Source organism: Rhincodon typus, chromosome 11 (assembly GCF_021869965.1).
Source record: "Rhincodon typus isolate 14 chromosome 11, sRhiTyp1.1, whole genome shotgun sequence".
In the NCBI taxonomy this organism is placed as follows: Eukaryota; Metazoa; Chordata; class Chondrichthyes; order Orectolobiformes; family Rhincodontidae; genus Rhincodon; species Rhincodon typus.
The window spans coordinates 18890148-18915336 of record NC_063342.1 but is presented as its reverse complement, the minus strand read 5'-3'; the positions used below and the strand labels follow the sequence as shown (position 1 = coordinate 18915336).

At 41.8% G+C, this 25189-nt stretch overlaps 1 protein-coding gene across 1 annotated transcript in view; it reads right to left on the bottom strand.

Annotated features, from left to right (window-relative positions):
* Nucleotides 1-25189, bottom strand: part of dop1b (DOP1 leucine zipper like protein B) — an 81830-nt gene continuing 56641 nt past the window's right edge. The window contains exons 24-29 of the mRNA XM_048603043.1: nt 21886-22014; nt 11600-11736; nt 9905-9954; nt 5904-6050; nt 3612-3741; nt 1-1084 (exon numbers count right to left, since the gene is read on the bottom strand). Coding sequence (XP_048459000.1) covers nt 809-1084; nt 3612-3741; nt 5904-6050; nt 9905-9954; nt 11600-11736; nt 21886-22014 — 869 coding nt within the window. The 3' untranslated portion in view covers nt 1-808. The remainder of the gene's footprint in view (nt 1085-3611; nt 3742-5903; nt 6051-9904; nt 9955-11599; nt 11737-21885; nt 22015-25189) is intronic.

Below are 25189 nucleotides of genomic sequence, written 5' to 3'. Positions count from 1 at the left end.
TTCTGTAAGCTTATATCAGATTTCTGTACTTTATTTAGTGACCAGGTCATTATTCTTAGAATGTACATTCACAGTATTAAATTTGCAGATTGAAAATTAGGCTGTAAACACAAAGACCAATCCTGTTAAAGCAATATGAGCATTCCCTTTTTACTTTAAAAGTTTACATTCTCATTAGGATAACTGACACATGGTTATTTGTCTGTTGTGCCCATTTAGCTGGATGTAAAAAAAGTTTGAGTTACTTAGATATAAAGGAACTGCACCATTTGAAAATAGATATTTATACAGTTTATATACATACACATACACAGTGAAGTTGATAACCAAAATAACTAATCAGTTAATAGTAGTGAATAAACAAGTACCAATACTTTACAGGTGTCCCATTTTACTGACAAAAGACCCATAACAGAGAAGAGATAGTACAAGGCCACTGCCACTCTGGATGACAGATGCTGACTTTGCCCCTGAATTTTACCCATTGTATTTTATAGCATACACACGAGGCTTCTTACAATAGGCACAGCACGTTTAAAGGTTTGATTTGGCTCCAAAAAGGTGAACCATCACCAGTTTATTATTAGCAAAGAAATTAATTCTGCCCTTCACCACAAGCAAACCATTCAAAAATGACAATGGAATTCCTCAATGTTACTCATTCCAACAACGTTTCACTGTTTTGGGATCTCTGTCCTTACAAAACCATTAAGACGCGAGAAAGACAAAAACCTCTTGTACGTATCCTCAATAATTTAGTTCAGTAACTTGGGTTTTACTGCCATAATTAAGATACATTCCATTAAGTTCAATGTTCCATTCCCATTTCCAAAAAGTCACGTGCAATGTTTTCTTCTATTCTTTGTAAAACGGCATTACTGGTGGCTAGTTCAATCTCCGAATCAGGGCTATGAAGACCACGCGTACTTAGTTTTTCAAGGGCTCCATTTGGTTGCGTCTTAAAGATACAACTCAGTATTCTGAAGAAATGTGCAAGTGTGTGGATACTGGACACAGATTGTTGAGTCAAGAGGGGAAATTCATATACATTGCTGGAGCCGATTTCTTCTGCACAGTAAATTTCCTGCATTAAATAAGAAAAGAGAAGACTTTTTCTCATATTATGCATCAATCTCTGCACATAAGGATAAGCACACAAGCAATTTCGAACACTAATCTGGTGAATGGAAGTTGGGTTACCTACGTAACTTCACAATAACTCTTTCCAATTTTTGTAGATGCATCATTGAAGCATCCTATCCAGAGACATCACAGCTTGGCAATGGCAACTGCTGCACCCAAGACATCAAGAAATTACAGAGTTGTAAATGCAGCCAAGTCCATCACAAGAACCAGCCTTCCTTCCATTGACTCCATCTATACTTCCCGCTGCCTCAGGAAAGTGGGCTACATAATCAAAGACACCTCTTCCATTGGACAGAAGAAATAAAAGTTTGAAAACATGTACCAACAGATTCAAGAACAGCTTCTTCCCTGCTGTCATCAGACTCACAAAAGGACCTCTCAAACTATCTCTGCACCTTGTCTGCAACTATTGATACTATTCTACATTTTGTTCTATTACTCATATTTATATGAGGTATGATTTGTCTGGATAGCATGCAAAACAATACTTTTCACTATCTCAGTACATGTAACAATAATAAATCAAGTCAAGTCAAGTCAAATCAAATCCCTTTTATGTACATTTGAAGCCCACCTCCACCACACAGTCCCAGCTGAGCTGACCGTGTGGTCAACTTTCAGGCAGAAACTTAAGTTTCAGCATTCTGTGGATATATTAATCCCCTCCACCACCTATGTTTTCTATAATTACACACAGAAGCCATACTATATGGCTTATGGTCACTGTACGAGACAGTTTCAAGGACTTTAATAATTTCATTAAATCACTAGTTTGGAAGAACATATCAATAGTCCCTAAATATCTCTCACTACTGAGCATGCATTAACAACAAATTTAGACCATAAGACATAGGCGCAGAAATTAGGCCATTCGGCCCATCGAGTCTGCTCCACCATTCAATCATGGCTGAAACATTCCTCAACCCCATTCTCCCGCTTTCTCCCTGTAACCCTTGATCCCCTTGATAATCAAGAACCTATCTATCTCAGTCTTAAATGTACTCACTGACCTGACCTCCACAGCCTTCTCTGGCAGTGAATTCCATAGATTCAGCACTCTCTGGCTGAAGAAGTTTCTCCTTATCTCTGTTCTTAAAAAGGTCTTCCCTTTACTCTAAGGCTGTGCCCTCGGGTCCTAGTCTCTCCTAGAAGTGAAAACATCTTCCCAACATCCACTCTGTCCAGACCATTCAGTATTCTGTAAGTTTCAATTAGATCCCCCCTCATCCTTCTAAACTCCAATGAGTGTAGTCCCAGAGTCCTCAAACGTTCCTCCTATGTTAAGCTTTTCATTCCTGGGACCATTCTCATGAACCTCCTCTGAACCCGCTCCAGGGCCAGTGCATCCTTCCTGAGCTATGGGGCCCAAAACTGCACACAATACTCCAAATGTGGCCTGACCAGAGCCTTATAAAGCTTCAGTAGTACATCCCTGCTTTTATATTCAAGTCCTCTCAAAATAAATGCCAACATTGCATTTGCCTTCCTGACTACTGACTCAACCTGCAAGTTTACCTTGCGAGAATCCTGGACTAGATCTCCCAAGTCTCTTTGCACTTCAGACTTCTGATTTTTCTCCCCATTTAGAAAACAGTCCATGCTTTTATTCTTCTTACCAAAAAGTGCATGACCTCACACTTTCCCACGTTGTACTCCATCTGCCACTTCTGTGCCCACTCTCCTAACCTGTCCAAATCCTTCTGCAGCCTACTCACCTCCTCAATACTACCTGTCCCTCCACCTATGTTGGTATCGTCTGCAAACTTAGCCAGAATGCCCACAGTTCCTTCATCTAGATCATTAATGTACAAAGTGAAAAGTTGTGGTCCTAACACGGACCCTTGCAGAACACCACTTGTCAGCGGCTGCCATCCTGAGAAAGACCCTCTTATCCCCACTGTCTGCTTTCTGCCAGACAGCCAATCTACTATCCATGCTAGCACCTTGCCTCTAACACCATGGACCCTTATCTTACTCAGCAGCCTCCTGTGCTGTTTAAGGCGATTGAAGAAACAAAAGGTAACAGTAGCTATCCAAAATCTGCAAAGAATTTGAATTAAACATTGACAACTTCAAGCACTTTGGAAAGCATGCACTCGTGTGGGGAAATGTCACCAAAGCCAGACTACAATAATTTAAGTTGGAGGACCCAACTGTTTCAAATTAATTCAAAACACCCTAAATCAAGGTGAATGATTTGAAAAAGCCTCTAATTTGTTTTAGTTACTAAGGTGTAATAATTAAAAGTTTTCCTTTCGTGTTACTTTAAAAAATAGTGATATGTCTGGGGTATATTCAGACATAATCTCTGCCTTCAATTCTGGATACATGAAAGAGGGTAGAACAAATGCAGACAGACTTTTTAACATAGCTCCATCCAAGTAATCATTGGAAATTGAATGTTTTGCCTGAGAGAAAAAAAAAAAATCAGATGTTTATCAAGTTTTGAAAGGATAAACATTTACCCCATTTGTTTGCTGCAGAATATCCAGGATCCGTACAACATATGGTTTATAAGCTTGGAACATTTCCACGACTTCCACTTGTGGGCTGCAATCTGCAGCATTCACCTCTGGAACAAAGGCCCACCTGTACCTAAAAATATCACAAAGTTTTCAGCATCAACACAGCGGAAGTATATAAAACATCCAGTGGAAAAGGGAATGGATCCAATGAAAATGTGAACAATAATAATACTGTGGAAATGAGTTGAACTACAACCAGACCAAGTTGGTTCTCACTGGAGTATTCTAAGAACCATCATCTCTCCTTGGCAAATCAAGATCCAGAATGCAACAGGAGGTGGAAAATGTGGAAGAGAAGAAATCAAATGCAAATACAAAATAACTAGAAGGACTAGGCCATATGGTCTCTCAAGCCTGTATCACAAATCAGTTGAAGTATGGCAGAATTTCTACATTAACTCCATTTTTTTGCCAAAACCTAGTGACCTTGAACATATCAATGCATAAAAAATTATTTTTAGAATTTTCTTTTTAATACTAACTCTGCCGTGTCCTGAAAAGAACACACAACACAATAGATTAGAAAGAAGGGACTCCCATACTCCCACAGTTGTCAGCTGTAACTAGGTGATAAAACTCTTAACTGTAAGCCAGCAAGTTGTGGGTTCAAGTCTCCCATGGAAATGAAAGCCTGCAATCCAGGTTTACTGTTCTAACACAGTGCTGAGGGAGTATTGTACTGTCAGAGGGGTCATCCCATTGTTGCGATAAGGCCCCGTGTGGTTTTTCAAGTGGACACCAATATTCACTGTGAACTGATGTTTCAAGATGTATGCACTCACCTTCAACCCTGGTTTATACCAAATAAAATGTCTGTAGCAGTCCTCAAATTATAATTTTACTCGTACCAGGGACCATTAACTCAAATATAATTCATTGATATCAAAGGTTTTTTTGTCCAATCAGAAAACTCCATCCAGGCTATGGGTAAAACAATTCCACAGATTTTTTTTGTTAAATTGGGCAAGGAACAGGGCTTTTTGTCAGTTGGGAGGGGGCCGGGTGTGGAAGGAAAGGCGCCGACTAGGGAAACATCAGATAAATTTTTAAGTCTGATCTGGAGTTACACTTATTTGAGAACATTCAGGATAGCAAACAAAAAACCTTTGCGTTAACAACTGACTCAAGTAAAATGTTCACTGATGGCAAACAATTCAATAACCAGATATAGCAAAGTCACAAGGCATTTAACGTTCATGCTGATACTGGATAAACAGTCACGATCAGGCTCGGCGACAATGTTGCTTCTGGTACTCACTGCCAAGGCACAGTCACCACTTGGACGAGTTGCCAAAGGAATAGGAGCATCCTTGGAACTGTATTCCAGGATGAGTTCAACATCAGGATCCAGATTTCTGAAGAATCGTACCATACTCAAATTGTTAACTCTCATTCTGTCTCCACAGATGCTGCCAAACCTGCTGAGTTTCTCCAGCATTCTTGGTGTTTGTTTCAGGATTCATAGCTTCACTCATCATCAGATAAGTTTGCCCCAAGCTAAAGAGATTTACCAATGATTTGCAGATTCACCACCAAGACTTGCCTTTCTCTTTCCCTTTCCCTACCAGGGAATGTTAAGTCCCCATTCTATGGAATTCTTATGTAACCAACAAATTGATGGATGTCGGTTTCCTCATTCTGGCAACTTGTCTTTTGGTTCGCACCCCCCTCTCCTTCTGATCAAACCTCACCGATGGTGTGCGAGTAATCCTGGCCACAACTAATAAAAACCGAAAGAGCTGTGGATGTTGTAAATCAGGAACAAAAACAGAAGTTGCTGGAAAAGCTCAGCAGGTCTGGCAGTATCTGTGAAGAAAAAAAGTCAGAGTTAATGTCTCGGGTCCAGTGACCCTTCCTCAGAACTTAAGGGTCACCGAACCCGAAACGTCAACACTGATTTTTTTCTTCACAGATGCTGCCAGACCTGCTGAGCTTCCAGCAACTTTGTTTTTGTTCACAACCAGTAATGCTTATTCATGTAACGACACCACCTATTTCCCATGATGCTCATTCACATAACTGGCACCACCTATTTCCAGCATGTGCTAGAAACCAGGGAGTTTACTGTGCCAATCTAGACATTCTAATCTGCAGTATTTGACCCATAAGAAATCTCTGGAGTAACAAGGAAATAAATGTACATAAGCAAAATCAAAAAAAAAAAAATCAGAATTTTGATACTACCAAAGAATTGTTACAAGAATGCAGCATCTCTCAGCTATGAAAACTTACATTTGAAATAAAGGCATTGCTTCTTGTGGAAAACAGAGTGCTGTATCCAGAAATTTACAGGCAGATAAGTACATGTCGAGATCATTCTGTTCCATATCTAACAATAGGGATCCATTTCCATTATTCTGAGATTTTTGACCCGTTTTGCTGAAAAAAAATGAGATATCAATTCCACCATCACTGTGAAGTAGAGTTATATCCCTAAATATTAACATTAAAACAATTTCCAAGTTGCATGGTCTTTTCTCACCAGGAAGTGTGTACTCCTTACTAAGTTAACAGTCTAAGAGTACCATCCAGCCTTCAATTTTTCACTGAAGGTGACCACTATGCAGACAAACAATCTGTCAGCATCTGCTGATCGGCTCTCAGCTATTAGTCCGAACCTCAGCTCGCCAACACTCAGAACACCTGAAAACCAGCACAGACCTTCTCATAACACTAGCAATCTCGCTGACCTCAATGTTCAACATCAGTAAAAATTCCCCTTTTGGTTAGGGTGGCACTAAATGTTGAGTTTTTGCTATTTGGAACAGCGTAGACTTGTAAATCAATAAGCAGTTGTTTTGGATGACATGCTGTCTCAGTGGTTAGCACTGCTGCCTCTTAGCACCAGGGTCCCGGGTACAATTCCAGCCTCAGACGACTGTCTGTGTGGAATTTGCATGTTCTCCCCGTGTCTGCATGCAATTCCTCGTGTTTCCTTCCAATGTCCAAAGATGGGCAGGTTAGGTAGTTGGACTATGCTAAATTGCCCGTAATGTGCAGGCTACCTGGATCAGCCATGGGAAATACAGGGTTACAGAGACCAGGGTGGGGGGTGTGGGACGCTCTTCAGAGGGTGGGTGTGGACATGATGGACTAAATTGGCTACTCCCACACTGCAGGGATTCTCTGAAACCTACCCATAAACTTTCACTCACTAATTAAAATTAATATTTTACAGGACGTTTTCCACTTTTAGACTGTATCTGGATCCTCACCACTGGGATCCTTCAAGCTTTCATAGATTCACAGAACCCCTACAGTGTGGAAACAAGCTATTCGGCCCAACAAGTCCACACTGCCCCTCTGAAGAGCATCCCACCCTGACTCGTTACCCTACCCCTACATTTCCCCACGTCTAACCCAACTAACCTAAACATCCCTGGATGCTATGGACAAATTAGCGTGGCCAATCCACTACCCTGCACATCTTTGGACTGTGGGAGGAAACCCAAGCAGACACGGTGGAATTGAACCCAGGTCCCTAGTGCTGCGTGAGACAGCAGTGCTAACCACTGAGCCACTGTGCCACCCTCTGAACTAATACTGCAACAAATCACATCAGTTATACCAGTTTTTTTATTATTTCACATCAAGCACGGTCTGTTTTGAGATATTGTTTACCATGTTTCCTGAGCCCAGCTGCAACTTTCATTCTTCTGACCCTCTACTATTAAAATAACTGATGTTATTTCAGTTGACATATGAAGTTTCACACCTCACTTTCACTTCTGCCAGGTCCACGACACTATCCTGTGTACTTTTTCCAGTTAAACCACAACTACAGGACTAGCGAATAAAGATATAAACTAGCAAACAAAAAACAAAATCAATATTAATGTTAAAGATGAAAAATATATGACTGAAAATACAGTGATTGTGAGACTAGGCCACCATAGGTTTCTAAGGACTGATGACAGTTTGGCTGAGTCATTGCCATCATCTCGATCATTTGCAATCTTGGTTTGATCACTACTATAATTAGTTCCATCTCAGAAAATCTTTTTCTACTTCACTTGGGCCTTGATAAAGGGAGGCAATGGCTTAGTGGTATTATCACTGGACTATTAATCCAGAAACCCTGGTCACGTCCTGGGGACTGGGGTTCAAATCCCACCATGGCAGATGGTGGAATTTGAAAAATCTGGAATCAGGTGTCTAATGGTGACCATGAATCTATTGTCAATTGTTGAGAAAAACCCATCTGGTTCACTGATGCCCTTTAGGGAAGGAAACTGCCATCCTTACCCGGTCTGGCCTACATGTGACTCCAGACCAACTGCAATGTGGTTCACCTTAAAATGCCCTCTGGGCAATTAGGGTTGGGCAATAAGTCCTGGCCTAGCCTACAATGCCCTCAATGAAAAATAAATTTAATTAACTCAATGCAGTTTAGACTACATTCCATCAGTTCACTCAACCTCTGAAATCCTCTCTATTGTAATATGTTGGATGTTATAGATGGTTACATTTTAAACAAACAGTCTCTTTTAATTTAAAGTAAAATGGATCAATTGGATGAGAAAGGGGATGAAAACATGGCCTCCTCCTAGTTCTGCTCAGAGACAGGTCCATGTTACTTCATAACAATTCTGCCCAGCGACAGAACAGATTAGACTTTTGCAGGTTTAAAGTCCAAGGAGTCACCGAAGTGGACATTAGAGCTGGCAGTCATTTTGAACATGAAGTGAAAGCACTGTCAAAAGGATACTGGAACGATGTTTAGTCTATGGTGATTTTAATGTCTTTGTTACAGCAAAGTCGCAAAACACGAAATCTCTTCATATGAACCAGAGTTGGTTTCTGGAAAATTAATTATCTTTGAAGGGAAGAAATTGTCTGTGCAGGATTATAACAGCTCAATCTCCAACTCCTTTAATAAGGTCATAGAATATTATTATTAACTCAAAAGCACCAGTTTCTTCATGAAGTAAATAGTAATCAATCGTCTCTTTCATTCATGGCTCTATTTTTACATTGGCTCAGATTGAAGATTGGACCAAATTATAGAACATACACTTGTCATCACCATCTCAAAGCTTCAAATGAGGCTCCACTGCATTCTCCACTACTTTAGTTATCGAAAAGAAGTGGAATTGTTTCCTTGTTCCAAGAATTCTCATTTTAAGTAATTATACAACTCTGAACAGGTTTTACACACATTAGTAAGCTGCAATAAAAGTACCCTAATTATAGTTCACCTCCAGCTTAACTTCCTTCTTACCAATGCATTTGATGTTTTATTCTATTCCATTTATACCAGTCATTACTTAATTGAACTTAACTCCCTTGTCCTATCAAACATGCCCGTCTACATGCTATGCTGAATTTGAGACTAAATCGAACAGTGTGGTGTTCTCATTCTGTTCAAGGCTTCACCCAACCACTACATCTGTTTTGAATCAGTATATCCCCTCTTCTCAACTTTGGTGCTTGTGTTTCAACATTATTTTAAAGAAATTACTTTTAAACCACGTAGTCAGGAAGTTGAACAGCTATCAGGAAGAGGAACTTGGACTGATTTGCTGGGCTCGGAGGCTAATTATAGAACCTCAAATGAGGACAGTGAACTCAAAACAGACCATGAGTAAAGATCCAAGATCATCTTTAATTGTCTGCGGGAATCAGTCGCTGGATAGTTATTCTAAATCAATTTGTTTGGACATGTTATGATACACCTCCAGGGCAGGCGGGACTTGGAACTTGAACCAGACCTTCAGGACCAGAGGTAGTAGCACTGCCACTATAACCTACCAGTTACAGAATAATTTACACTAATAAGACTACATTACAAGAGCTTGCATATTTTCTAAAGCAACCTGTTCAGTTATTACACACCTCTGGTGTAGGTAGGACTTGAACCCTGGATCAGAGGTAGGGACATGACCATTACACTACAAGAGACCCAGAATCACAGTTTTATTGGATAAGTTATCTGACCCTGCCAAACTAATTAAGCACAGATGAAGCATCAATCATGAACTTCTCATATCTGCGTAGGCCGAAGATGTCTCCGCATTTACTTGCTTACTGATTTGTTCTCCATAGATGCTGCCAGATCCGCACTTTCTGCTTTTATTTATTATCCGAGTATTTACTCACTGAGCATTCAGGAAACTTTTGTTCTCAGTAACAAATTTAAAATAAGACCTTTCTCGATCTCAGGTTTTGATTATCCTTTTTCTATAACTGAAACTGAAAAAGTAAAAAGTGCAACTTTCAACCAGGAGACTTACTTTGAAATAATTTCGATTAAATCCTCTTCCAGCTGCATGAACACCTGAACCTAAGGAAGACAGAAGTTCAGTATTGGTATTTTTAACATTAGAATGGTGTGTTCCCTTCTATCCTTTATAAAAAGTAATTTTAAAAAAGTAAGCAACTTTCAAAATGCATACTACTACAAAATGATGCAGACCAATAGGAAACTACATATTTTTATAGAGGGAGTATATTTTATTTCATTTGGCTTGAATCAAGACTGGTCTAATTCAAGAATAAGAGAAAGGAGGGGCAAATGTTGCTGGGGGAAGCAAATTGGCGAGGGACTTCTGCTGTAGCTATTTTCTGTAGTCTTTTTCTACAGCAATAGGAGGATTTGAGTTATAAAAAATAAGCTGGGACTTTTTTCACTGGAGCATAAGAGTTTGAGGGTTGACCTTATAGAGGTTTATACAATAATGAGGGGCATGGATAATGTGAGGATCGTTTCCCCAGGGTGGGAGGATTCAAAATTAGGGGACATAATTTTAAGGTGAGGGGAAAAAGATTAAAAAAAGGACAAAGGTCAACTTTTCTTTTTAAATTCAGAGTCTGGTTCGTGTATCAAATGAACGGTCAGGGAAAGTGGTGGATGCAGGTACAGTTACAAAATGCAAAAGACATTTGGATAAGTACATGAGTAGGAAACAGTTTGGAGGGATATGGGCAAACGCAGGCAAGTGGGACTAGTTTAGTCTGGGAACATGGTCAGCTTGGGCTAGTTGGACCAAAAGGGTCTGTTTCCAAGCTGTATGACTATATAATAGATTTACTTCCTTAGGAAAGGAAACAAAACAGAAAGGAACTTATTTTGAATAAATAGAAGTTAGGATATGATCAAAAAGCCTTGAAGTTAGCAGCATTAAAAATGCTTCTTAATTAAAAATAAAGAGAAAGATGTTGCTGTAATCATTCTCCAAGAGATCAGTTGCAGGGTAGTATTGCAGGGCACAATATTGTGCAACTTTCTCACCGTGGCTGAAGAAACAATTAAAAAGGTGCGAAAATTCTTCAGCAGTTTGGGAGTCTTATTTCCCCCAAAAAGTTCTCATTGACAAACCAAGCTGTACAATCAAACTGTCCCTCGGTTACATGTTGCACACCTGAGGTTGGCTGCCACTAGCACAGAATTAAAATCACAGTATCTGAATTCACCAAACGTAGCACATTTTAAATAATGCTCATTGTTGAACTGGATCAGCTTTTCGCACATGGAATTTTGCCAGTTATAAATAATGCCTTCTGCTTTTATGCATTTTCCCCACACAGTTTAAAATAATGTATTTATCCCAAATGAAACAGCAACATTGTTGACTCCCAATTAAGTTCAGTGTCAATACTATGCAATAAATCAGCAATGAATGCGCACGAGTCAACTTAACAGTTAAAATAGCTGAAACTTAAATTAGAGGAACTTTCAATTACAGTATGGAATTTTTTTTTAAAAGCAGGTTCTTGTGATAGACTCATGAGTTTTTCTCCGCAATTTTTCTTGTAAATTAGCCCAAATTAAATTAATATATCATGAAAACGTGGTTATTTTGTGGCAAATACCTGCTTTCACTACTTCTTTCAGAATCAACTACGGCCATGTCTCTCAGTTTTGAATATAACCACAAACACGATGCCACAGTCTGGCAGAGCAATTAGACAAACTCTTCTTCCCTTACCAGCTCAGTCACCATGATCGGCCAGAGTGAAGTGAGATGCTGGGGAGAAATTCTCATCAGCAACACTCTGAAGGTCAGAAACATTTGGGCAGTGACAACTGAAGACATCCCCACACGAAGAGTTTCTGTCATGCGCTCTACAAACAAAAAGGGGTAGTGGACATATTAGCAGTGGTCCCACAGTGGATCGTGCACTCGTCATTAACCAATTAAAGTCTGTTCCGTTGTGGACACAAGACCTCTACTAACTGCTTCTCTTTGTGCAGGAAGCAATTTTCAGCTCCATTCGTCTACAAAAGCAACATCACCGAGACAAGAGTGTGTTGGATCTGGAACGCATGCAAACACGCAATTTAGCAGCAGCAGTACATCACTGAGCCCCACGAGCCTGTGCTATTCAACAAGATCATGGCTGATCAGATTGTAACTCTACTCCACATTCCTGCCAAACTCCATATAATACTTCACCCCCTTGCTCAACAAGCATCAATCACCTGTGTCTTAAAAATACCCAAGGAGACTGGGCTTCCCCACCTTTTCAGCAGGAGGGCTCCAAAGACTCATGATATGCAGGATAAAGTTTGCCTTATCCCTGTTTTAAATGGGCAGCCCCCGACTATTTTTACATAAAGATCCCTAGTTCTAGATTCTCCTAAAAGAGGGAATGTCACCTCTGTACCTACCCTCAAAAAGGTCTTGCAAGTTTCAATCAAGCCGCCTCTTACACTTCTAACATCCAGCAGATACAAGCCTAGCCTGTCCAACATTTCCTTTAAAGCAGCTCCCTCTCTCACCTGCCCAAAACCTGTATTAATACAGCAAACCTTCTCTGAACTGCTTCCATTCTTTTTACAACCTTAAACATATTGACTTATACTGTGTACAGTACTCCAGATGCACTCCCACCAGTGCCCTGTATGGCTGAATCATAACCTCCCTACTTTTGTATTCAATTCCCCTTGCGATAAATTATATTCTATTAGTTTCCTTAATTAATTTTTGTGATTGAAATCTAATCATTTGCCACTCATACATGAGGACACCCAGATTCCTCAGCAGCTTAGAGCTCTGCAATGTCTCACCATTTACGTAATATGCTTTTTAAAAAATTCTTTGTGCTAAGACAGACAACATCTTTCTCCTACATTGTCCTCCAATTGTCACATACCAACCTGTCTCCTCTCCTTATCCCAAGCTACAATCGGTGTTAACATCCCTATGCAATATGTCAGGTATAGTGAAAATGGACCATCAATATACAACTTTTATCATTCAACTTTAATATCTGACAATTTAATGGTCAAAAAGGTGGATTTAGAAGGGACAAATATGAAAAAGTGTTCCAAGCTCATGAACCCAATCAGTAAACAAGTATCAGCCTGAATCAAAACTACCACCAATATAAAAAAAACTCAGATCCGTTGTCCTCGTTTTTCAAGGACCGTAACTTCCCCTCCTCGGTGGTCGAGAACGCCCTCAACCGTGTCTCCCACATCTCCCGCACCTCATCCCTCACACCCCGTCCACGCAATAAAAACCAAAAAAGAATCCCCCTCGTCCTCACGTACCACCCCACCAACCTCCGGATCCAACGCATCATCCTCCGACACTTCCGCCATCTGCAATCCGACCCCACCACCAAAGACATCTTTCCCTCCCCACCTTTATCTGCTTTCCGGAGGGACAACTCTCTCCGTGACTCCCTTGTCCGCTCCACACTCCCCTCCAGCTCCACCACACCCGGCACTTTTCCCTGCAACCGCAGGAAGTGCTACACCTGCCCCCATACCTCCTCCCTCACCCCCATCCCAGGCCCCAAGAAGACTTTCCACATCAAGCAGATGTTCACCTGCACATCTGCCAATGTGGTATACTGCATCCGCTGTACCCGGTGTGGCTTCCTCTACATCGGGGAAACCAAGCGGAGACTCGGGGACCGCTTTGCAGAACACTTACGCTCGGTTCGCAATAAACAACTGCACCTCCCAGTCGCGAACCATTTCAACTCCCCCTCCCATTCCTCAGACGACATGTCCATCCTGGGCCTCCTGCAGTGCCACAACGATGCCACCCGAAGGTTGCAGGAACAGCAACTCATATTCCGCTTGGGAACCCTGCAGCCCAATGGTATCAATGTGGATTTCACAAGTTTCAAAATCTCCCCTCCCCCTACCGCATCCCAAAACCAGTCCAGCTCGTCCCTGCCTCCCTAACCTGTTCTTCCTCCCACCTATCCCCTCCTCCCACCCCAAGCCGCACCTCCATCTCCTACCGACCAACCTCATCCCGCCCCCTTGACCTGTCCGTCCTCCCTGGACTGACCTATCCCCTTCCTAACTCCCTACCTACACTCACCTTTCCTGGCCCCATCCCCGCCTCTTCGGCCTGTTTGTTTCCTCTCCACCTATCCTCTCCTCTATCCCTCTTCTATCCGCCTCCCACTCTCTCCCTACTTATTTCAAAACCCCCTTCCCCTCCCCCTTTTCTGATGAAGGGTCTAGGCCCGAAACGTCAGCCTCTCTGCTCCTATGATGCTGCTTGGCCTGCTGTGTTCATCCAGCCCTGCACCTTGTTGTCTCGGATTCTCCAGCATCTGCAGTTCCTACTATCTCAGATCCGTATCTTCCGGTTGATTCACACCTTTTCGAAGCTACATGTGAAATGAAAGGTTGTCTGTGGAGTATTCAATTTAGGAAAAACAAAAGTCAGCAGACTCAGGAATATGTACAAACCAACTTGCATCAATGGTTGCTTTGGAGCAGCACAGGATAAGACAAGAAAACATGGATTTGTGAACAAGAGTTGGGAAATAATCTTTCTTCCTGTGTCTGACTCCTTTTCTTTCCTTCAAACTCCAGCTCAGACACTAGTTGATGAAAAGCAACATTCAACAATAGTGACCGAGAACTCTGGGACATCAGCAGTTTCACCATAACCAAGGAAACAGGATGGTAACAAAACCGTTGGACGCTGGTTTCACTCATAGTTCAATGATACTAAAAATAACAATAAAAACTGTAACTGCTCGCACCTTCTTGTTTGTATCCCATTTCTTTGTGAAGGGGGTGGGGTGGGTGTGGGCGCATGGGTGTTGTCACGTTTTATTCTTTTGGGTGATAAAACTCCACTCTCCCTCTCACTCAAGAAACCCTTGGAATCAGCTCTCTATCCTTTTTGATCTCATTGACTAAGTTTAATTGAAGAGTGATAGTTACTGATTAAAACAAAAATGGTTGTGAATGACCAAGGGTTTAAACTGGAAGCCAATGATCTCTCTTCACCTGGTCATATCAAGTATCACTGGAAATCAACCAGCAAAAGGAGATCCTTCCACTTTCCTTTCCTCACTAGAATATGCTTAGATATAGTGCCACAGGTACTCATTGTTGTAAATGAATGATTGAAATGTCATTGCCAAATCCTGAAATGATGATTGAAAGTGACGACTATTATTCATAATAGAAGTTTGGTTTTATTTAGTGTACAAACAGACTTTGGTGAGGCAGTACTATTAAAGCACAACAGCATTATTACCACTACACTCTGGGGAGCAGCAAGATCTCCAAATAAACAGTCCCCGGTCACACGAGTCATTGCGGCACATACAAATGTAGCCCCTCTGCCAGACTCCTCCTCCTGTGATGGTATCTCTGATGGATGGTCATAAACCAAAAAGTAGGACAAATGTAACCCAGCAATTTATCGCCTACAGTCATTTTACAATGACAGTCAGATCATCAGTAGAACAATACAAAGAGTCATCAACAATGCTATCAAACTGCACTTGCTTAGCAACAAAATGCTCACTCGTGCTCAGTTTGGGTTCCATCAGGGCCACTCAGCTCCTGATCTCATTACAACCTTGATTCAAACATAGACAAAACAGCTGAATTCCAAAGGTGAGGAGAGAGTGACTGCCTTTGACAAAACCACATTTGACCAAGTGTGACATCAAGGATCCCTAGCAAAACTGGAATCAATGGGAATCAGGGTGAAAAATCTCTGCTGGTTGGAGTCATACAGGAACACAGGAAGATGGTCTTTTTTTTAAAATTCATTAACGGGATGAGGGCATCGCTGGACAGGCCAGCATTTATTGCCCATCCCTAATTGCCCGGGGGCAGTTCAGAGTCAACCACATTGTTGTGGGTCTGGAGACTCATGTAGGCCAGACCAGGTAAGGATGGCAGTTTCCTTCCCTAAAGGACATGAGTGAACCAGATGGGTTTTTCCCAACAATCGACAATGGATTCATGATCATCATTAGGGTCCTAATTCCAGATATTTTATTTAATTTAAATTCCACCAACTGCCATGGTGGGATTTGAACCCAGGTCCCCAGAACGTTATCTGTGTCTCTGGATTAACAGTCCAGTTACAATACCACTAGGCCATCACCTCCCCCTTCCATTGTTGGAAGTCAGTTATCTTGGCTCCAGGTCATCTCTTCAGAAGTTCCTCAGGATAATGTCCTAGGCCTAACCATGTTCAGCTGCTTCATCACAAGGTCAGAAGTGGGGGTATTTGCTGAGGATTATACAAATGTCCAGCACCATTCATGACTGCATAGATAATGAAGCAGTCAACGTTCAAATTCAACAAGATCTGGACAACATCCAGCTTGGGCTGACATGTGGCAAGTAACATTCATACTACAGCATGACCATCTCCAGCAATAAAGAATCTAACCAGCCCCTTTGACATTCAATGGCATTATGATTGCATTGTCCACTAAGAATATCATCGGGTTACCATTGGCCAAAAACTCAACTGGACGTGCTATATAAGCTACAGGAGCAGGTTGGAGGCTAGATAGCCTGCAGTGAATAACTCCCCTCCTGTCTCCCTGTAACCTGTCTACCATCTATGAAGCTCAAATCAGGAATGTGATGGAAAACTCCCCACTTAGTCACAGAGCATGGAAACAGGCCCTTCAGCCCAAACTAGTCCATGCTGACCACGGTGCCCTCTCAGCTACTTCCAATTGCCCACATCCCTCGAAACCCTTCCCATCCACTTACCTATCCAAATGTTTTTTAAATGTTGCCATTGTACTTGCCTCAGCCACTTTCTCTGGCAGCTCGTTCCATACATACACCACTCTCTGCATGAAGAAGTTGCCCCGCAGGTCCTTCTTAAATCTTTCCCCTCTCACCTTAAATCTATGCAGTCTAGTTTTCAATTTCCCATCCCTGGGAAAAAAGCTATACGCATTCATCCTATCTATGCCCCTCATGATTTTATACACCTCAATAAGGTCAGGCCTCATTATCCTACATTCCAAGGAAGAAAGTCCTATCCTGACCAACCTCTCCCTATAACTCAGGTCTACTAGTCCTGGCCACATCCTCGTAAACCATCTTTGCACACTTTCCAGTTTAACTATGTCTTTCCTATAACTGGGTGATCGAAACTGTACACAGTATTCCAAGTCGTGGCCTCACCAACGACTTATACAACTGTCCCAACTCCTATAATTAATGTCTCAACCAATGAACGGCAGTGTGCCAAATGCCTCCTTCACCATCCTGTCTAACTCTGGCGCCGCTTTCAACAAACTATGTACTTGTACTCCTTGGTCTTTCTGTTCCACAAACTCCCAAGGACCTTACCATTTACTGTATAAGCCCTACCTTGGTTTGACTTTCTGAAGTGCAACACCTCACACTTACCTGCATTGAATTGCATTTGCCAATCCTCAGCCCACTTCCCCATCTGATCAAGGTCCCTCCAATTTTTGATAACCTTCCTCGCTATCAACAATACCTCCTAATTTTGTGTTATCTGCAAACTTACTAACCATACCTTGTACATTCACATCCAGCTCATTTATGTAAATAACGAGTAACAAAGGTCCCAGCACCGACCCGTGGCACACCACTAGGCCTTCAGTCTGAGAAACAACCTTCAACCCATCACTCTCTGCTTCCGACCATCGAGCCAGTTTTCAATCCAGTTAGCTAGCTCTCCTTGGATCCCATGCGACCTAACCTTCATGACTAGCCTGCTGTGTGGGACTTTATCAAAGGCCTTGCTAAAGTCCATCTAGACAACATCCACCACCCTACCCTCATCAATCCACTTGGTTACCTCTTCAAAAAACTCTAAACAATTTGTCAGACATGACTTCCCACGCACAAATCCATGCTGACTATCCCTAATCGGACCTTGACTATCCAAATGTTGGTTGATCCTGTCCCTCTCCAATAACTTGCCTACCACTGATATCAGGCTCACTGGCCTGTAGTTCCCTGGCTTGTCTTTGCTACATTTCTTAAACAATGGAACAACATTAGCCACCCTCCACTCTTCCGGAATTTCACAGTGGCTAAAGATGAAGCAAAAATCTCTGCAACGGCCTCTGCAATTTCTTCCCTTGCCTCCCACAATGTCCGAGGATGGACTTGTTCAGGCCCAGGAGATTTATTCACCCTAATGCGCTTTAAGGCTGCAAACACCTCCTCTCTGGTAATACGTATGCGGTTCAAAACATCTCCACTGGTTTCCCTTATTTCCTTAACATTCATGATTCTCTCCTCAGTAAACACGGATGAGAAATATTCATTACAAATCTCCCCCATCTCCTACGGCTCCATGGATGAACAGCCATGCTAATCTTTAAGGGGACCTTAACCACCCTCTTACTCTTAATATAGCTACAGAATCTCTTGGGATTATCTTCAACCCCTTATCTGCCAGATCCATCTCATACCCTTATTTTGCTCTTCTGATTTCCCTTGAGCATGCTTCTACACTTTTTATAGTCACCTGGGGATTCACTGCAGCCCAATAGCTTAAACCAAACAAATGCCACCTTCTTTTTCCTGACCAGCGCCTCAATATCCCTTGTCAGCCAGGGATCTCTAAACCTGTCAGCTTTTCCCTTCACACTAACAGGGACTCCCTGTCCATGGACTCTTGGACACTTAAAAGCCTCCCATTTGTCAGTCGTTCCTTTTCCTTCAAACGGACTCAGCCAATCGACTGCTGCTAGATCTTGCCTAATGGCCCCAAAATTGGCCCTGCCCCAGTTCAGCCTGTGGACCTGTCCTATCTTTTTCCATAACTATGTTAAAACTGAGAAAGTTATGGTCACTGGACACAAAGTGCTCTCCAGCTGACACTTCAGACACTTGCCTGACCTTGTTTCCTGAGAGGAGGTACAACGTTGCACCCCCACCCAAGTAGGGCTCTCTACACATATTGATCTAGGAAACTTTCTTGGACACATTTGACAAATTCTACCCTGTCTGCGAGCCTTTTACACTTTGGGTGGCCCAGTCAATTCAGGGGAAATTAAAATCTCCAACCAATTCAACTCTTATTCCTACAGGTATCTGCAATTTCTCTACACATCTGCTCCTCTAGTACCCGCTGGTTATGTGGGGGTCTATAATGCAGTCCCAACGGGGTGACCATCCCTTTCTTATTTCTAAGTTCTAACCATGTGGCCTCATTTGATGACCCCTTAACAATATCCTCTCTAAGCACTGCTGTTATGTCCTCCCTTGTCAAAAGGGCAACTCCCCCTCCTTGCTTACTTGTACTTCTGTCACGCCTATAGCTTCTGTATCCTGGAGCATTGAGCTGCCAGTCCTGCCCTTTTCTCAGTCATGTTTCAGTTATGGCTATAATATCCCAGTCCCCACAGCCGATCCATGCTCTGACCTCATCTACCTTACCAGTCAGGCCTCGTGTGTTGAAATAAATGCACTTTAAACCAGAAGTCTTTTCCCTCCCTTTACGGTGCCCCGGCTATCCTGAACAGTATACTTGCTCTCGATGGCTAATGTATTTTCCCGCGTCTTTTTGGTGGCCCCTCTCATTCAGAATTCCACCCCCACCCCTCCAAACGAGTTTAAACCCTCTAGGGAACTAGCACTGTTTGAATGAATGCAACTCCGACAACATACAAGCAGCTTGACACCATCCAGGAAAAAAAATGACTGCCCTCACCACCGATGCCCAGTAGCAGCAGTGTGTACCATTTCTAAGTTGCAGTGCGGGAATTCACCATGGTTCCTTGGACAGCACCTTCCAAACCCACAACCATTTCCATCTAGAAGGATAAGGGCAGCAGATACATGGGAACACCACTAGCTGCAAGTTCTCCAATCCACTGACCATCCTGACTTGGAAACATATTGCCATTCCTTCACTTTAGCTGGGTCAAAATCCTGGAATTCTTGCCCAAACAGCATTTTTATCAGCCCACAGCATATGAAATGCAGTGGTTCAAGAAGGCACCTCACCACCATCTTTGGGGGCAACTGTGGACGGGTAATAAGTGCTGGCCAGTCAGTGACGCTCACATCTGACAAGTGAATAAAAGTAATTTCCTCTGGATGATTGTTTTTTCTTTTATTCATTCATGGGATGAGGGCATCACTGGCTAGGCAGCATTTATTGCCCATCCCGAATTGCCTAGAGGGCAGTTTGGAGTCAACCACATTGCTGTGTGTCTGGAGTCACATGTAGGCCAGACCAGATAAGGATGGCAGTTTCCTTCCCTGAAGGACATCAGTGAACCAGACAGGTTTTTCCAACAATTGACAACGGATTCACAGTCATCATTGGATTCTTCATTCCAGATATTTATTGAATTCAAATTCCACCATCTGACGCGGCAGGAATCGAACCTGGGTCCCTAGAATGTTAAGCTCTCTCCTTGTACCAGCATAGGACAGGTTTGTTTTTTATACTTGGTTTCTGCAACAATCGCCATGGTGACTGATTTAATTCACTCATAACATCACTACTATTTTACAACAACCTTATTACAAAAGATGTCATTGAGTCACGTGTGTGCTCATGCCAGGTCAATCTCAATATTTTTGCCTTGTCACAGTCAGATGTCAATCTGCTCATAAGCCATTCAATGCTAGTGTGTGGCCGAAACAAGCAAAAAATGGTAGCCAACACTTTCCAGTTCCAGTGTCTCAGCTGTTAACTCGCTTCTGGGCTTCTTGTTGATTTTGGAAGGTTCACGATTACAGTTACCGGATACGGACAGTTTGATGACTTAAAGCAATTTTCTGCAAGTTTATTGATTTTCTTAAGAAGCAGTTATTAGGATACATTGGTTAATAAGACAAAATGTCAGATGATGAAGCTTCACTGATCCTGAAGCTTTCTTGTAAAATGGAGGAAAGGGGTTGGTGGTTTTGAACTGGTGTCTTTGTCTTTGTTCTTCCCTCAGGCTGATGTAGGGGAGCACCTGGTCTTCTCCCAAGAGCTTGGCGGCTTGTTTCCTTGGATCTTCTCTCACTTTCTCCCTACCAAAGCCTGTTGGCTAAGGTTTATACCTTATCTTGGGTCTGTCAATCACCTGTCTAAACCATCTTGGCCAATGAGCATGGGCAGCTACTCATGATGCCAGGATAACCATTGCCCACCTCCATTTGAAAGTTAGTTTTCATTCCATTTGAGAACACTTTTCCCAAACATTGCATTCATGATAAAAGTAGGGCAGCTGGAGCCTGATAAATCTTTGACCAGAGTCATGACCTCAGCAATGCTTATAATCTCTCCTGTTTTTAAACACTCAGATCTGACTATTCTTGCAGTTTTAAAGAGGACTCCAATTTCCAAAATTCTGAAATCCTGCAAAACCATTTGTCGCCACAGTCCCATTAAACAATGTCATTTTTACACCTGGCTAGATTTCGGATGAAGTTCTGTTTTGACTATTTGGTTCCCTTTGGCCATTTGGTCTCTGCAAGAACAAAACAGCACCCCCTTCAGGGCACCACTCAACCTCTTAGTTAGAGCACATCACCAAGAAAATTAAAAATCTAGTTCAATTACAGAATTAGCATAACAACTAAATGAAACAAGTGTCAAAATTGTTATTTGCCAAAAGGGATGAGAGGGAAAACCTGCACATATTGGCAATTCGATCACAGAGCAAAAATGATCCCATTGAATGCCCAAACGGGCTTGACAGGCTGTTCCTGTAATCATACATTCCCAACATTGATCAGAGGACTGGAACTCAAAGGACATTGAGGCAAATCCTACTGTTAGCAATTACATTTTAAAATAAGGGCTTATTTTATTCATTCATGGGATATGAGCATAACTGGATAGGCCTGCTTTTTTTTTAAAGCATATTATGTAAACAAGGTACAACAGAACAATATTGCTGCACAAATTTACCTAGATTAGGAAATATTTCATGTTAAGGTGGCACACCAAATCTGATGCACTCTCGTTTCGCCTGGATCATTTAGAGCAAATATTGTTCCAACTATTTATTTTTACAAACAACAAAGCACATTAGTCACCTTGTATGAGTGGGAGATACAGATGATACTGGTCCAGTTCACCACTGAAGATTGCAAAAGCTTGCCGCTTCACCAACATTGCTTTTTGTTCATAATTAGAAAACAGTTTTAATGAGCTGCTCTGCATGCCTGAAAGGGAAAGAAAGATTAATTTAACAAAGGCAAAGAACAGAACAGAAATAATGCAGTTGACTACAAATTAGAGACTACATTTTAACTGATTGTCATGGTGGGATGGGCGGGGGTTGAAAAAAAATTCACTCCGAAAGTGAAATCTATTCCTAAATTGGCAAAATCTCATTAAACTTCTTTGATCTATATTTCATGATAAAAACGAGATTATAACCATGATCAAGTCAATTGTGTCCAATCTGGTCTTGAACTTTTAAATCGTTGAGAGAAAAAAAAACAAACTTACTAGGAATAAAGATAGTAGTTTTCTGAAGAAGGGTCTCGACCCAAAACATCAGCTTTCCTGCTCCTCTGATGCTGCCTGGCCTGCTGTGTTCATCCAGCTCTACACCTTGTTACTAGGAATAAAGTCTAGTCCCTTGTTTGTATTTTTACAGCCTTCTAGGGGAGGTTTGAGTCTGGGTGGGATGTTCTTCGGAGGGTCAGTGTTGACTTAATGGGCCAAATGGTCTGCTTCCACACTGTAGGGATTATATAATACTATGAAATGTGGAGTGATGTAAAAATGTCAGAGTTCAAGAGGACAAAACCACAAATGAACCTTCCTGAACAGACGCAATGAGCCACCAAACATGTACATCCCAGGAAAAAAAAAGGGAAGAACAACTGATTAAAAGCCAATGAAGCTTCAAATTGTAGTTTAAATATAATAAGTGCTACTGGTCAAAAACAGGAACATGATGGGGCCCTAACACTAAGTAACTTTTTTTGTGGCCTTAGTCATAATAATGCATGCTAGGATATCACGGGTGGACGTGTAGCTTTCCAACATGATCTGTTCTTTATTCTTATTTTGTTCTCATTTCAATATGTGTGTGGATTGGTTTTTTTCTTTTGTTCACATTAAGACATCAAAAGAACTGTGGATACAGTTAATCTTTCAAGTTCAAGAATTGCTCTGAAAAAGGGTCACTGGACTCGAAACGTTAACTCTGCTTTCTTGCCACAGATGCTGCCAGACCTGTAGAAGTTGGAGTTGAGAGTCTTCAGAGAGGACGAGCAAGGTATGGGAATAGGATCCTAGTGGGTATAAAGGATTAGAGGAACATTGGTGTGCATGTCCATACATCCTTAAAGACAATAGGACAGGTATAAAAGGTAAAGTCACCATAGTCCGACTGAACCCATAGGGCTGCGCTCTCAGAGACACATGACTGGTGGTGGTTACCCCAAAGGTCACCACACTGCAGACAGGAGAGTGAGAAATAGAGTCCTTCCTATACAGGAATTGAACCCACACTATTGGCATTGCTCTGCAGTACAAACCGGCAATCCAGCCAACGGAACTAACTGATGCCCAGGAGAAGCAGGTTGGGGAATGCTTACCTTAATTAGTAAAGGAACTAAATTCTGAGGAGGAGGGTATGGTGGAGCTGTGTATAACATCATTGAGGCCACGACCGAAGTACTGTAACCAGTTCTGGTAAAGGTAGGATGTGGTCGCAATACAGAGAGGGTTTAAAGGAATGTTACCTGGGCTGGAGTAATTCAACTAAAAAGAGACAAAGTCAGCTGAGATTGGTTTCCTTAGAACAGAGAAGGCTGAGTGGGCATCTGCTTGATGTGTACATGGGGGCATAGACACAGTTACAGGGAGAAAACTTTCCCCTTAAGTTTTCTGGTACTAACTTCCTAAAATGGGGGTAGAAAGACAAATCCTCAACATATGACAGAATTATTTCCACGAGCACTTGGAACATCTTAGCATACAAGGCTACCAATCAAGTGTTGGAAAATGGGATCAGAATAGATGGATATTTGATTGCCAGCATGAACACAATGGGCCAAAGGGCCTTTCTCCATGCTGTAAAATCTCTGGGACTCCAATATTTGTTTCTCAGTTCAACACCAGGTTTCTTTTTCATTAGGTGATATGTTCACCAGGCTGCTAATTCATCAACATTCTCATTACGCCTGGTGATGATATCTTTCTATGCCCTTTATCCACACTGATGTTGCAGTTGACTAGCTGCCTATACCCAGTTTGTTCTTTCGCTCCCTGATTAAGAGGGAGTGAGAGAGTGAAAACAGATGTTTCCCCTCCTGCAGGACTGACAGCTGAGTCCTTGAACCAACATCTTATCATCCAGCACATTCTTTAGTGTAGCTGATCAGTCATTTATCAGTGGGAACCTGACAGCCCTCCAGTCGATTTCTTAAGTAATTATATACAGCCTTCACTTTTAGCACAAGCTAGTCTCTTCCCTGGCATGCTTTCTACATTCCCACACAGCCTTCACTTTTATTCACTGATATCACATTCTCCTGCTGTAGCAACAAACAGACATGGTATTATCACTGACTATCACCTTTTCACAAGAATACCGAGACTTGAATACTGCACCTACCCACAAAACTGCAACATTGTTTTAAGACACTACAGTCTGGAGATTATCCATTCATACCCAAAAGGTGTGGGTTGAGGGTTGAGAATTGAGATAATTCAAATATCAGGAATTGACAGGTTTATGCTAATAACTTGACTTAAACCACAGGATCTCTCAGCTGCTGTTGCAGTCAATTTTTTCTGAACTGGTCCATATTATCACCCAAAAAACCCAGTTGATAAGACTGCATATTCTGGGCACGGTTGGGAGTAATTTTAAATGAAAAAAAAATGAGGAGGTTGGTCTCTATAAAATAGTCACAATTTTCAACATGAAACTAAGTAGAATTTGTTAATACCTTATTGCGCACAGAAACCATTCACAAACTGAAGGCTAATTTATTTGGATTTAGTTTTCAATTACTGTAAATACTCAATCTCTGCTTTATTATAACTGCATTTTGGTGTGAATGTGGGTGTGGGTGACTAAAATGGGGCAAATCCATTTATTGACCTGTTCCTGTGCTGAACTCAAGTTAATCCAGCAACTGATAGGTTCCCATGACAGTTTGTAATGCTGATATTAATTGAATGGAATTCCAGTCCAGCATTTTACATGCTCAGCAACATCCTTGTGAGTGGACTCAGAAACTGACCCAAACACAATTGCAGGAAAGTGTAAAGAGGTGATCAGTTTCATTCATTTCGCCAAATAGACGCTCTGTTTTTAGTTTAAAAAAAAGAGCAACAGAACTGTGGATGTTATAAATCAGGAATAAAAACAGA